This window comes from Microtus oregoni, unplaced genomic scaffold (genome assembly GCF_018167655.1).
Source record: "Microtus oregoni isolate MIOR12 unplaced genomic scaffold, Mior012 000012F_ref0000307, whole genome shotgun sequence".
Taxonomy (NCBI): Eukaryota; Metazoa; Chordata; class Mammalia; order Rodentia; family Cricetidae; genus Microtus; species Microtus oregoni.
This window is the reverse complement of record NW_024543071.1, coordinates 41600704-41615326: the sequence shown is the minus strand read 5'-3', so window position 1 is coordinate 41615326 and position 14623 is coordinate 41600704. Positions and strand designations below refer to the sequence as shown.

Genomic DNA, 14623 nt, shown 5'->3' with positions numbered 1-14623 from the left:
GTCAAACCCATGGCTTTGGTGACACACAGGTCAGCAAGCCCACAGTTATAGAGCAGTCACTATAGGCTGATCACTTGGAGAATAGAGAAACAAATACAGCACAGCCCCTGCTCACGGAGGTGTCACAGTCCCCAGGAAGAATGAGTGCAGAATGACACTGGTGCGGAGGGAGCACCTCAGTAGGGTGGCAGAGCCCCGCCTCCCCGCTGTGGCAGCATCCTCCACCACCTTGTATAGAGACAGACTCAGCTCCTCACACAGTTAGCTGAGCGGGGCTGAGGCCATTCATTCAAACACCTGGAAGCCCCCAAGTATTAAGTGCTGGAATCAGAGGAGCATTGATTAAACATTATGTCAGGCCTTCAATTCTCTCTATTGAGATGTCCATTGAATTAGCAGTGTTGCTCCTTCCATTATTGGCTGTTTCCATTTGACCTGTAGGGAAGCTTTTGGTTTTTCTTGCGTGTTGCCAGGGAAGGAGATGCAAATGTGAGATCTTAAGAAATTGAGTCTAATGAAGACATGTATTTTGTAAGCAGACATCTTCAAAGCTACACATGCTCCAACAGACATATCTATAGAGTAGAAGGTCATGACATAGTAGGCTGTGAGGAACTGAGCTGGATCCCCAGGGCCCATTTGTTAGAGGGCGAGAACTGACTTCTATAACTTGTTTTGTGATATTGACACAAGTGCTGTAGCACACATGTACATGGGACTATAGACCACACATAATCAATAACTGCATTTCTTTTAAAGAAGGAAGGCTAATTCTACTGGGAAGTGTCAGAATTGCCTTTACACAATAGTTTGTCCTTGAGCTGATTATAGAAATGAGTGTATATATATATATATATATATATATGTATGTATGTATATATATATATATATATATATAAAATCAGAAGATGAAAGTGCTGTTTGAGGGATGAGTTTGTAGGATATGGAATTTCACTGGTCAAAAGTGACATCGAAGGTACCATTTTCATTAGCAAGATAACTCTTCCAGCATCTAGAAAACTGGTCTTTGCCAGGAGTAGTAGACCATGTGGGAGAGGATATTACAGAGATGGGTTGTGGCCAGACCATAGGGAATGTCTCTATCATGGGAAGGAGTTAAGGTCCTGTGTCCAGAAGGCCCATTAGGTGCCACTAAAGTGGTTAGTGCTCCCTCTCTATGCCCCACCCCCAGGAAGTCCTAAGCGGTTACTCACCTCGTTATGGGGCAGCTGGTACAGTCGTCTTGAGTCGGTCCCGAGCACGTGGCACATGAGGCTTCACAGGCACGGCAGTGGCCTTGCTCATCCATATATTCTCCTGTGGAAAAAAATCTAGCTGCTTACTGTACTTCACACAGCAAGACTGCCTGGCTGGCAGTCAGGGAGAGCCAGAGCTCTTGATGGCTGCTTGGACAGTGGAAACGGCACAAGGGATGGGCACAGTTGAAGTCAAGCAGTGGCCAGGCCACACCTACATCTTGTCTCACCATGCTCTACTGGGAAGGACTGTAGTTTGGGGCAAAAATGGGAGCAGAGTTTTGGCTGCAATATGGCAGATGTGAACTAGATGTTATCCTGGACGATGACCAGTCAAGAGACAGAGGGTGTTTTCACTCAGCTGGCAGGTTTATCTTTCCCCCAGGAGTACACATCTGATCTTACCCCAGAACTCAGTGTAGCTTCACAAATTTCTCTTGAACGTAGGAAATCATCACCAAAGGGGCAGATAGAGGTCAGCCCCAGTGAAGGCATCAAAGACAGGATGGCACTCAATGAATTCAACCCTTCTCCTGTACCATATTCTTTCTCCCTTGTTATTGTAAAGAACCAAACCAAACACCACCAACAAAATCACAACAATCAGAGAGACTTCTTAAGCCAGATCCCAAAGCCTCAATTTGTATTTGTTGTTTGAAAACAGATAATCCTCAGAATAAAATATCCAGATTCTGGCAGAACCACCCTCTTCACTTAGCCTCAGACCACTCCCAGATGTGACAGCTGTTTAATTATCTGTAGTTTGTCAATCTGAGAACCACTGGGAGGGGGAGGTACAACAATAAACTCATGACTTAGTCAATTGTAGCACAAATAATACAAACCCAGAGACAGATATTGGGGTTCAATCTGAAGATCAGAAAAGCAAAGCAGTCAAGCCTTTAGACTTCTCTTACCTCTAAGGAATCCTCAGACTGAAAGAGATTGAGTTCCTGTCTCATCCCACCTTATATTCCTCTCTCGTGCTGGGATTAAGGACATGTGACTCCCTAGTACTGGGATGAAAGGTGTGAGCCACCACCACCTGTATCTGTTTCTGCATTGATCTTGTGTAGCCCAGGGTGGCCATGAACTCACAGAGATCCATCTGCCTCTGTCTCCCAAATCCTGGGTCAAAAGGTGTGTCACCACTGCCTGGCCTCTAGTGGCTTAGTTTTATCTTCTGCTCTTCAGGCAAGCTTTATTTATAAAACATAATTAAATATTACTATAGTTAACCCACCTCATTGATCCTCTGAGATCGCTGCTGGCTTTACTGCAGTTGCATTCAGAAAAGTCATGAGAAGAGACTTGGTGGATGAGGATGGAACAAGCCATCCTCTGCCTTCCCAAAGCTTTACTGAACTACAGTTAGGGAAGGTAAGCCTTCCATATAGAACTCATTCACCGGCAAGAACTAAAGCACAAGGAAAGAAATGAAGAGCTTGCTAGACTTTGTTCTCCTATAGCAGAAAATACTTTTTGTTTAAAGATGTCTTTCACATAAAGTCTATTAAGTTGGCTAAGGAAAAGGGAAATAGGTATGTTCAGAGTGAGGCAAACATCTCCGAGGAATGTACCTTCTGTTACCAAAATACAGTGTGTTGTGGAATTCTACTTTAAGTATGGAAAGGTGTGTTACATTTGTTTATGCTGTGTTTGTCTAATGATTTAAAGATGTGTTGCTTTGCCTGCCTAAAGCACCTGATTGGTCTAATAAAAAACTGAATTACCAATAGTTTGGCAGTAGAAGGATAGGCAGAGCAGGCAGGCAGAGAGAATAAATAGGAGGAGAAATGTAGGCTTCAGAGAGAAGGAGAGAGGAGAGAATGAGGGAGAAAAAGAGGGAGATGCCTGTGGCAACCTTTCCTTTCTTTTCCTTTCCTTTCCTTTCCTTTCCTTTCCTTTCCTTTCCTTTCCTTTCCTTTTTGTTTTCTTAAGGCAAAGTTTCCCTCTGAATCAGGAGTTTGGAATCAGCTAGATTGGCTGGCCAATGAACTCCAGGCGTATTCCTATTACTGTCTCACCAGCCCTGGGATTTATAAGTGTATTTGGTGCACCTGGCTCTTTATGTGGGTAGTGGGAATTGAACTCACATCTTCATGGACCATTTTGTGTAGTCGTTGTTTAGTAGGCACCTTACTGACTGAGTCATCCTCCAAGAATGGTTACGTTGAGGGAATAGTTACAAATCAAATGCTCCGCAGGGGCCTTGTACTTCTTTAGAATGTCCAAAGTCTAAGTCAGAAGAGAGAGATGCACAGGAACTCTGCTAAACCTTTGCAGATCTAAAGGTAGACAGGTTGCTTTGCTGTCATGCTGATCCCTACAGAAACTGACACTGATTGGTTCTTCTGATTCCCCATCTTCTTCCCCTTTAACCTCCATGACATACAGAGGTGTCCTGTCTTTTGACAGTATGGAATAATGTTGTCCTCTGAAAGTATGCTGAGACAAATCCACTGCTATTCTGGCTCACAGCCAGCCCACAGGCCTCAGGTTGGACATTCAAGAAAGCCGATCCAGTGCTAGGGTAAGATTTCTACCTGGTAACACCTCTGTCTGCTGGACCAAGAGTTGCCCGGTGGCTGTGAGAGTTGTGCCAGCTGCACTCTCCAAGTCCTCATGACTACAAATGCTGCATCACCAGATAAGCGAGGGTTCTTAGGGTGTTCCTTTGGAATGTTTATTCATTCACTTTGTGCAGGTTTTTTTTTTTTGTCCACGTTGCTTATTTTTAGACAATGTCTCACCATCTATTTGGCTATCCTGGATCTTGTATATGACAAGGCCTACCTGCCTTGTCATCTTCTTGTCTCAGCTTCCTGAGTATCAGGGTCCCATGCCCGTGCGGAAAATGCCAAATTTTCCCTCACTTCTATCAGTACCTTGGCTATGTGTTGATCTGTTCAACTATGATGAATGGCTTCCATTTAATGTTCACAAAGTAACATCCTTAGCGTTAATGACCACTGAGCATTGGCTATCTCTAGAATTTTAAACATATGATCTAAGTAGTTTTCAACCTTCCTAATGCTGAGACCCTTTAGTACAGTCTCTCGTGTTGTGGTGATCCCAGCCATAAAATTACTTTTGTTGCTACTTCATAGCTATAATTTGCTACTATTATTAATCATGTGTATATATCTGTGTTTTCCGCTAGTCTCAGGTGACCCCTACGAAAGGGTCATTCGATCCCCAAATGGGTCTCAACCCACAGGTTGAGAAGTGCTGATAAGAGCAAGTTTTTATACAACCTCACTCTATTGTGTTCCCCACTTGGGCTGGGCCAAACTTTCTCCAAACCCGTCTTCTACTCATCCCTGCTAGAAGGAAACACCTGACTTGATGATAAGCTATCTGAGTTCCCTCAGCTTCCTTTTTCTCGATGCTTAAATGCTTTGTGAGCTCCTTGACTGTCCTCTTACCACCTGTTGAGGAAGATTTATCTTTCCTCCTGCCCACAGTCAACTCCCTATAATGCTCTTCAACTTTTTTGGGGTATTTCTGGCCCATCCCTCTGTCTTCGATCTCCACTTTATGTTTCCGTCTGACATCCACAAAGACTCTCCCCGAATCTAAAACCTTCCCAAGCCCCTTCTTTTCTTGATAAGTGACTTCTCAGGGCTGTTTATTTTCCTCTTGTTACTTGGAAACAAAATGGAGAACATTCTGTGACCTTGAAGCTTATGTAAGAAAGTCATCAAAGGACAGCTAAATGGTTCATCTCCCTCCAGTCTGCTCGCCTCTTCACTTTAGAGCAAGCACTGGCTTTATAACAGATGACAATAGAGGGACCTGCCCCAATTTCCATATTTATGTGGATGTCCAATTAGTCACATAAACAACTGCCCTCAGCCCTTGCATACAGGCACAAGTTTTTCCTTGCGTATTTGGAACCAAGGAAGTCAGATTCCAAGGACATAAGAAAGTGACTCTTTTTTTTCCCCCTCTTTTGGAACAGCAAATTCTTGTCATCTGTCTTCATTGCACAACGAAGTTGAATGTTTATGACAGGCGTGATATACAAAATTCTAGAAGAAGTCGCTGTTAGCAGATGTCAGGATCCAGCGTTTTGTTCACCTATCCTACAAGTTCTTCTTTCTGGCATCTTTGTCTATTTGTATTATGTCCAGACTGTATTTCTCCTGTGATTGGAAAGTTTCTGTTTCTCTATTCATTTCTCATGCTGGTTTGCAGGGGTTTAAAGGTCACTCAGGAAGTAAGGTCACACGAGGAGGAATGATGCTTTGAAATCTGAAAACTCAGTTTTACAATGAATGCTTATCAATTTAGAAGTGTACAAGCAAGTGACTTGCCATGCTCACTCAACCCTTGATAACACGGTCAAATGTTATTAATAAACTTGGATTATAAAGAGACTCACATGAGGTCATCCAGCAAAGGTGAACATGCATTATATTATCTCCAGTTACAAAACACAGTCCAAGATATAGTAATAGACTTTAGGGACACATGGGCAGACAGTGAGCTAGTTCTTTCTTCCTATCTGTCTATTTGTTTCTTTCCTTTCCTCCTCTTTCCATACTTCATCTCCCCTCTTTTTTGGGGGACAAAGTCTCACATAATCCAGGATGGTCTTAAGATCACTATGTAAAAAGCTGCAGAGAGTCAATACTCAGGCTGCTCAGCGAAACTGGCAACACAGAACAGCTGGATTCCCTGTACCTATTCCTCTCCACTTACTAGCCATTTGATACAAAAGTGGTTTGAAGCTCACTTCATAATCTATTACTTAAGTATTTATTCCTTTGGTATACACACACACACACACACACACACACACACACACACTAGACTTTGTTTGTTTCTATAGAATAAAACTCTTGAGATGGCATGCTGGCACATGCCTTAAGTCTCGAATATAGGAGATGGAAGTAAGAGGATCAGGAGCTCAGGTGGGTAGTAAGTGGAGAGGAATAGGCACAGGAAATCCAGCTGTTCTGTGTTGCCAGTTGTTTCATTGAGCAGCCTGACTATTGACCAACTGCAGTTTTCTACATAAGACCTACTTATGTGCCTTATCACCCAGGTCCCAGGAATCAAGTGACTTTATTGAACAATTCCACACTCCCAAGTGCTAATTAAATATACTATCTCCTTGCAAGAAAGCCAATACATAGCTTCCAGCTTAAGATACCATTGTGTGAAGACAATTTTCATGAAAAAGAACTATGCGTTTTTTTATTTCATGCCAGCTTCAATAAATGCTTGGCAACACTCTCAACTAATTATATGCTAATGAAATAAGTCAGTTTTTAAAGCCTCATTAAACTGATGTTTTATAGCAGGGATCAATATACGAGACCATCAGCTGAGACTACAGCACCTTTAAGTCTAAAGTCTCTGCAGTCACGCAGCCTTAAAGGGGAAGGAGGTTTGGACAAGGTCTACGGCAGAGATGAACTTCGAAGCTATTATAGCCAGTGACTCACACAAGGACAAATGTTTTATGAGGCCCCCGAGTAGTAACCGTGGTAAGGACAAAGCAGAATGATGGTTTCCAGGGATGGTGGATGATGAGTATTATAGTTCCCTGAGTTCAGAGTTCCAATTAGAAAAGATGAACATGTCCTGGAGACGGATGGTGGTGAGGGCCACACAACAGTGTGAGGGGACACATGTGCCACGATTCAACTGAATTCTGAAAATGGCCAGAATGGAAATTTTTATGTCATATATATTTTACCAGAGTTAAAAAATCTACCCAAGAAGTTTGTTCCTTAACAGACCAATACTTGATATTAACAACCACAAAAACCCCTCCAGGCTGGATAAAATGCACTGTTGATCTGTAGATCTGTCAAACAGAGGCTTAAGAGAGGTGCCCACGGTAGGAAATGGGTACACAGACAAACCCCTCAGAAAGGAGACGTCTGGCTGAGCTGATCCTCAGGACCCACTGTAGGCAGGATGAACAAACTGGCAGAGAGTACCACCCACCTCTCTAGCCTGGCTGTGTCTTGGCAAGGGTTGGGGGCCACACTGCTCTTGTCACCTACTCTCTTGGCACTCCCTTTGGTAGCCCTCTGTCCCCGTGGGATTCCTGGGTTGATGGTGCTTATGGTTCTCGGTCCTATGGCTCTCTCATTCTGAGGCTAGGCATGGATCTGTGGGCTGTGTGTAGACACATGGTATGCTATTCTAGCACCCTCAAGGTTGGCACTCCTGCAGACTGGATGGATCATAAATTTCAGATCCAATACACATGCAAATATTTAGCTCCCTTCAGCTTGCATGCTCTTCAAAGGGCAGAATGAAGAGGTGACCTTCTACTCTCCACCCTTGCTGGAGCCCTGACCACAGTACACTCTCAGAGAAGGTACCCACAGTGAAGCGTTGGCCAACACACCTGAGTACAGGGGGATGCTGGGAGCATACAAGCTTCTATTCATTGGTGCTTTTCAGGTCACAAGCGTTGTACTATGTAATATTTAGTCCAGACAGAAACCTCTTCTGTGAGTGAGAAACTGAGGCTCAGAGGAATGGAACATTTTGTATATGTTAATTCAACTAGGCAAGTGACAGTTGGGCTGGGCCCCAGAAAATCAGAGCCTAGCCCGTGCTCTTTTTACAACATGCCCCTATGATGGATTCAATTGCCCTTTCAGAGTTCCAAGTAGTTTTGCTGTTTATAAAAAGAAAGGAGAACGGACCTTACTTAAACCACTTGGTGAGGTAACAGCAGCATCAAAGCGAGGTAACCGTGAAAAATGAATGGAGGAAGAACGAGCATGTTGCACCTACTGGGTTTTCTCAATGGCTGGATATACCTTCCAAATGGACTTTCTTGGATAGAATGGCCTCTGTGCATGAAAAGACCATTTTGTAAGTCAAATTAACTGGGTTTCTTAAGCAGTTTATTTCACCTAGTAGGCCCTGAACCCCTAAGTGAAATTCAAAATAACATTTTTTAAATTAGTAAAGCGAATTTATCAGATCCCTAAAAAAGCCTTTTCTCTTTTTAAAATATATTTCAGAGCGCTAGAGATTGCGAACACATCCTCTCCCTGTCTGACAAGTACGGTAGCACTGACCTACATTCCCCGCGTGAACAAGAGTGTGGATGCTGCTTACACGCTCTTTCACAACAGCATAAATTTGGTGCTGAATACAGCCTACCGCCAAAATACCATCTCTCGGACCCCAGTTGTTGTTTTTAATCTACGACAGGTTCTTGTTGACCATTATCTTAACTGAGTTGTTAAGAGAAATCCACATGTACCCACTACAGTGAGTCGATTCAGTGTTGCATCTGCATCAGTGAGAGGTCTGTAAGTCTTAGGGTAAAGACACAAGGGCTGAACAGTCCAGACAGGGAAACTCCACCATAGTCCTTAGCGTACATGCTACAAAACTGGAACTCAGAGGCAGAAAGTGGAATGTGGTTTTCTAGGGGTTGAAGGAGGGGAAGATGGGGGAGAGGCTGATCAGTTAGTCAAAGGAGCGAATTTGTGAGCTTTCCTGTAAGGCAGGCGGACTATAGTTAACAACAATGCATTGTATATTTGAAAACCCCCGAGAGCGCTTTGCAAGTGTGCTCACCAGAAAATAAGTACAGGAGGCCCCACACAATAATGAACTCCATTTAGCTGTTCCGTAATGGATACTCTTTCAAAGTACCATGCTGTATATTGGTTTTTTGATGATATGCAAATATTTTATTTATTATAGTTACATGTGTGGGCAAAATTTGACACAATTGGTTCTAGGAATTGAACTCAGGTTGTCAGGTAAAGGCAAATGCCTTTACCCACTGAACCATCTTGCCAGTCCCTGTATCCTGTTAATGTGCACAACTTCTGATAGTTAAGGAGGTGGCGGGGAGAAGGCAGTGAATTGTAACCAAATCCAAAGGAGAAAGAGGCATGCGCATGATTGTTACCTGCAATTAAACACAGTGAATTTGCAGACGTTGTCATGTCCTGGGGATGAGGACAACGTGGTGCCGCTTGTCCATCATCCACCTCCTGGGAGAACAGTTTCCTTTTTAAAGAAGAGAATTGCTAAGACTCAGGTTTCAGAGAGTACAGTTCATCCTCCCGTGGTGGGAGCCGGAGGAAGCAGCTTCTCACAGATTGTCAGACCAGAAAGCAGAGTAAGGAAGCAATGAGGAAAATGTCTGCACCTCAGTGACCTTCTTCCCCCAGTCAGGTCAGGCTCTAAAAGGTTCTTTCTAGAGTATTCTGTCTAGAGGGCATCAGATCCCATTACAGATGAGTGTGAGCCACCATGTGGTTGCTGGGAATCAGACTCAAGACCTCTGAAAGGGTAGCCAGTGCTCTGAACTGCCGAGCCATCTCCCCAGCCCTCTCCAAGAGGTTTGTTAGCCTACTGAAGCAGCACACCAGCTAGAGGTTGAGTGTCTAGACGCTTGAGCCTGTGGGAGCCATTTCAGACAGGTGTGTAAAATTTGGTGACTCTGTTGAGTGGGACTGTCTTTCCATTCCTGGAAGTGCTGCTAGAATACTCGCAGGTTCTAATAGTGTACTCTTTCTCTTTCACAGCAGTGTGACCCATTTGTGCTTGCAAAGGAACCATCTCCGAGAGGGGGAGAGGGAGTATCTGAGAAATATGCACTGAGGGGCTGTCTGGGTTTTGGTGTACAGTAACAGCAGGAAGGGGCCATAGTTCCATCAACTGATTTTTATTTTTTACCTTCTGGAAAGCCTCTTCAACTGCAGGACACAGGCCGATGACGACACAGGAAGCACCGAGGAAGCAAATTATTAGCAAATCTTGAGGCCAAGGAGGTGACTATGTCTCATGGAAGATGCTAGCCAGTGAGAGAGAGGGGGCATCCTACAGAATATTGCTATGTGTAACCTCAGGGGAGTGCCTGCTATCAGGCCCAAAGGGGCACATCGTTTCCTTTCTTTTTGTGGTGATGATGGTAGGTGGGTAGGTGACGCTCTTTTTTTTTTTTTTTTTTTGGATTTTCGAGACAGGGTTTTTCTGTAGCTTTTGGTTCCTGTCCTGGAACTAGCTCTTGTAGACCAGGCTGGCCTTGAACTCTCAGAGATCCGCCTGCCTCTGCCTCCCGAGTGCTGGGATTAAAGGCGTGCGCCACCACCGCCCAGCTAGGTGACACTCTTAAGAGCATAGTCCACAGAGCCTACCGAACACTTCTGATCTTGTCAAGGGAGCCAGAGAACGGAGGGCTAAGGCCTCAAGTCCTTCTTCCTTCAGAGTGCACTGAGAACAATGTGTTCCTTACTATGGCTCAGCTCTGACACACAGATAATCTTCTATCATCCACTTTCATCTCCACAGCCATTCAGAGAAACTTCCAACCTGCTGTCATCAAGTGACCATAAGCTAGGACAGCTGCTCCATGAGCAATAGGAAGGAATATTGTCAAGTAACTCCCTTCCTCTTCCTCAATGCAAAGTGCGTGCTGGCTTTACCTTTCCTCCCCAACATGCGCCTCTCACTGCCCTGTCTTCATATCCACCAGTGTCTCAGGCAGTTCTCTACTTAGGAGGAAAGAGAAACCCCAGGAAAAGCAGAATTGCATGCCCAGTGCTGGCATTGCGACCCAACCCAGCTCTGGCAGGAGACAGCTTAGCCTTTAACTGGGTCACTGTCAGCATCTCCACAGGCATGGGTGCCGATCTTCAGAGATCTGCTGGCTTATCTAGCGGCAGATTTGTGAGGAGCCTAGAACCCCGAATAGTGACTGGGGGACCATGTCATTAGTCAGGTTGCCATCTGTTCCACTGGGAGCGACCACGCCATGCTCTTAACAAAAGCCTACGCGTGCAAACAGAGAACTGGAGCTCACTCCGTGTTGCGTGTCAGCAGAACAGGGAGCATCACGCTGTACAAATGAGGAAAACCTGGAGTCTCCCGACCTAGCCTTGAGTTTTGAGTTTCTTTCCCAGCTGTCCGAAATTAATCAGACACATTTTTCCCGACATCCCTCTTCTGTGAAATTTGGATAATAGGCTCTCGTAGTGTGTGGTGGGGATTAAGTGGGAAACCAGGACCTCCAGCACCTTGCACAGTGGCGGGCCAAAGGCTGCGATTACCAGGTGTTTTAATTATGTCACGCCATTACCTGTCTGTTAGCAATGTGGCTAGTGTTTACTTGGAGCTCCATTTGTCTAACTTAGCAATTCAGTCCGCAGAAGCTCACTCTCTAGACGGCCTTCAAACCCTGGCAGGCTGTATTCCTAATCATGCTGTCATTCCCAAGGGGAACTGGATAATGTATTGGCTTCATATGTGGGTGGCGATGAGGCAGTGACAACGGATGACCCTGTGAACTGAGGACAGTGACCTCTCGAAGCAAGTGAGCTGCAAGATGCAGCCTACACACGTTATTTTATTTATTATTTATTTTGTTAACTGCCCTTGGAGACAGCCTCTCTGTATCACAGTGAAAGCAGCTTGTCTTAAATTCTGCTATGGAAAAGTACAGAGCTGTGGGCATGGTCTTCTCAGGCAGCTGAGGCCAAAGTCTTTCAGAATTGGGTTCAGCTCTGTTAGATGAGGCTCCTGTCTAGGATGTTTGGTCCCTCTATAGAGTATTCATTAGTGATGGGTCACTTTCTGTATGTATCAATACATGCATTCTGGCTTTTAGGTCTAATATCAACCAGGCTGACCTTGAACTCTAAGTAGCCAAGAGCGATCTTGAACTCCTGATCTCCCAAATGTTGGGATTACTAATATGTAGCACCATGCATGGCTCACCAGCCTCTTTTAGTGGGAAGATGGCATCCATTTCCTTACTTGGAAGCTATAAAGACCAGTTGTGCATTGCTCTCTTTTGATGAGATGGAGCCTGTGAGCATGGAAGTGAGGTACTGTGTGTGTGTGTGTGTGTGTGTGTGTGTGTGTGTGTGTGTGTGTGTGTGTATGCAGGTTCATGCCTGTGTGTGATGTATGCAGGAGCAGGTGAAGTGGGGAAAACAATACGGAAGAGCCAGAGTCCTGGACTCAGAAAGTCTCAGCTGTTCCTCTGCCTACCTGTGTCCTGGACTTCTGTATAGCCCAAATTTAACTTTAGCTTGAGACTGTCCAGAGCTGCTGTCTGGTACTAGAATCTTTGTGGTCCCATAATAGAGAGGATGCCCATTTCTTCTCTTCAAGTTTCTTCTCATTCTCAGGGTGTGCTCTGGTGATGGAACGGTCCTCTCCCTCTTGGAGAATAATGCTTTCCCACAGATTAGGAGCCAGATTAAGTACTTGGATGTAGAGTGAGATGCCCTAGTTGTAGATCTAGCCTAGCATGTGACCTTGGTTGGTCAAGTTGTGGAAACTCTCTGAGCCCTAGCCAATCTGTGTGTGAGATAGGAATAACCACAGCTGCTCTCTAAAGAGGTCAGGATAATTCAATCACTTCTCAATTGAAACATGCTTGAAGGGCTAGCCATGACCCCCAGCTGGTAGAGGGCTGGCCTGGCAGGCATGATGTTTTGGTTTTGGTACTAGTCACTAAGCAGTGGGGAGGTCGAGGCAGAAGAATTGGAGTTCAAAGTCACCTTTGACTAAATAATGGGTTCAAGGCTAGCCTGGGTTACGGGAGACTGTCTTAAAAATGCTTTGAAATATACAGAACACCAGTAAGTGTTCAAATAAATGTTAGTTCTTGCTTTCCCAGTGAGCATGGCCCAGGCTCTGAGATAAGCAAAAAGGGAGTAAAATAGTCTCCCCAGGCACTCAAGTTACAACATCCCCACTTTTCTTAGTCCTATTATTTGATTTGCTGAGGATCAAGCCCAGGGCCTCGCATGGGCTGGCAAGCATTTCACCATCCTTCGGCTAACTTCACTATTGTCTGGTGTCTTTGAAGAATTATCTTTCTTTAATTTCTCATAATAAGACTATTGTTTCAATTTTGTACTTTCCTGTTCATTACCCTGCCTAGAAACAGGGAACCTTTCTTATGCTCTTGTTGACATAGAAGTACATGGATAAACAAACATAAACAAAATATCTAGAAAAATCTTTAGCATAACTCTTCAGGGACCATTTAGAAGAATGGACTCAAATGTTTACTATGTACTTTACTGATTTTTTTCATAACTAAACATTGGCCTTGTTTGATTGGCACCAAAGTTTCCTTTATCTTTCACCCTGCGCTGGCTTTATAATCCCCAAACAATACAGTCCCAGCTTTCTCTTCTTCCTTCTTTAGCCACTGCGTACTTCTCCCGTTCGTGCTACTGTGGGAAGTGGTTGTTTTTGTTTCATAGTAAATGCTGATCTTTTACAAATTCGTCTTTAGAAAATTACAACCTAAATTACACCAGACAGTTGCAAAAGCCAAAGTCATTCAAGTTCTCCCAGCCCACAGGCAGCTTTATCCAAGTCTGCCCCTGCACATTTGGCCAGTGGTCGTGAGCAGAGCAAAACACTGTGTTCTCCAGGAGAGTTCGAGGCCCCAGGCGAATCGCACCATGTAAAATCTGGTTAAGATGAGTATCAAGAGCAGTCTTGAAAGCTAAGAGGAGTCAAAGCAGGTCAGACAGCAGCCAGAGGGATTTGGGCTGAGGAGGAGGAGGACCTGACTCACCAGCTCTGCCTCAGGGAGGGATCAAGAAACCAAGTTTCCAGAGAACCTCAGGCTACCTCAGCCAATCACGCTGAGTCAGTGCAGATGAAAGCCATGGGCTGCACCCTGAAAACCCAGAGTCACCTAACATGGTACCTCACATAGATGCTCCCGAGGGAATGTGACATAAGTGCCCTAAGAAGACGCAGTGACTCCCGGGGGAATAGAGGGCTTTGGGGGGGGGGTGAACTTGCCATTGAGATACCTCAGTCATGTGACCCAGAACTATGGCTTCTAGGTTGTTTTCTGAGGTGTGTCTATTCTTCCCCAAACAGACAGAATCAGCTCACCTCACTAACCCAACACATAAGACAGCACACATTCAAAATGAAAGTGCAGCCCAGAGCATCTGGTCTTGATTGTATCCCTCTCCAAGCAAAAGATGAGTTCTTGCTTAGCTTCAGGCTCAGTGCAGGTGACAGAGATTCTAACTTGATTGTTTTGTGTTCTTTGGGAGGAATTAATTCCTGTTGAACTTCAGTATGGTTGACTTAGGCCTGAAAAGATGGCTATGTTTAAGTGGATGAAAAGGAAAACGAAGACCATCTGAGGAGAGCGAAGGAGGGACAAGGACTTCAGGCTGAGAGAAGCGAGGCAGCTAGAGGAGAGGAATGATTTAGTAGGACATAAAAATCTAGCATAGGTACATAGGATCACCCCGGTGAAAGGAGACCGGGCAAATTGGAAGCAAAGCCTGGGAACACAGCTAGGAGGGGTCTCTGGTGACTCCTGCCTGAGGGAATGGAGCATCTGCAATTAGAAGGATGAAGACAGGGCAGCTCCC

At 44.7% G+C, this 14623-nt stretch overlaps 1 protein-coding gene across 1 annotated transcript in view; it reads right to left on the bottom strand.

Annotated features, from left to right (window-relative positions):
• Nucleotides 1-14623, bottom strand: part of Pcsk5 (proprotein convertase subtilisin/kexin type 5) — a 429292-nt gene that overhangs the window by 99861 nt on the left and 314808 nt on the right. Inside the window, exon 21 of the mRNA XM_041661614.1 lies at nt 1215-1317. Coding sequence (XP_041517548.1) covers nt 1215-1317 — 103 coding nt within the window. The remainder of the gene's footprint in view (nt 1-1214; nt 1318-14623) is intronic.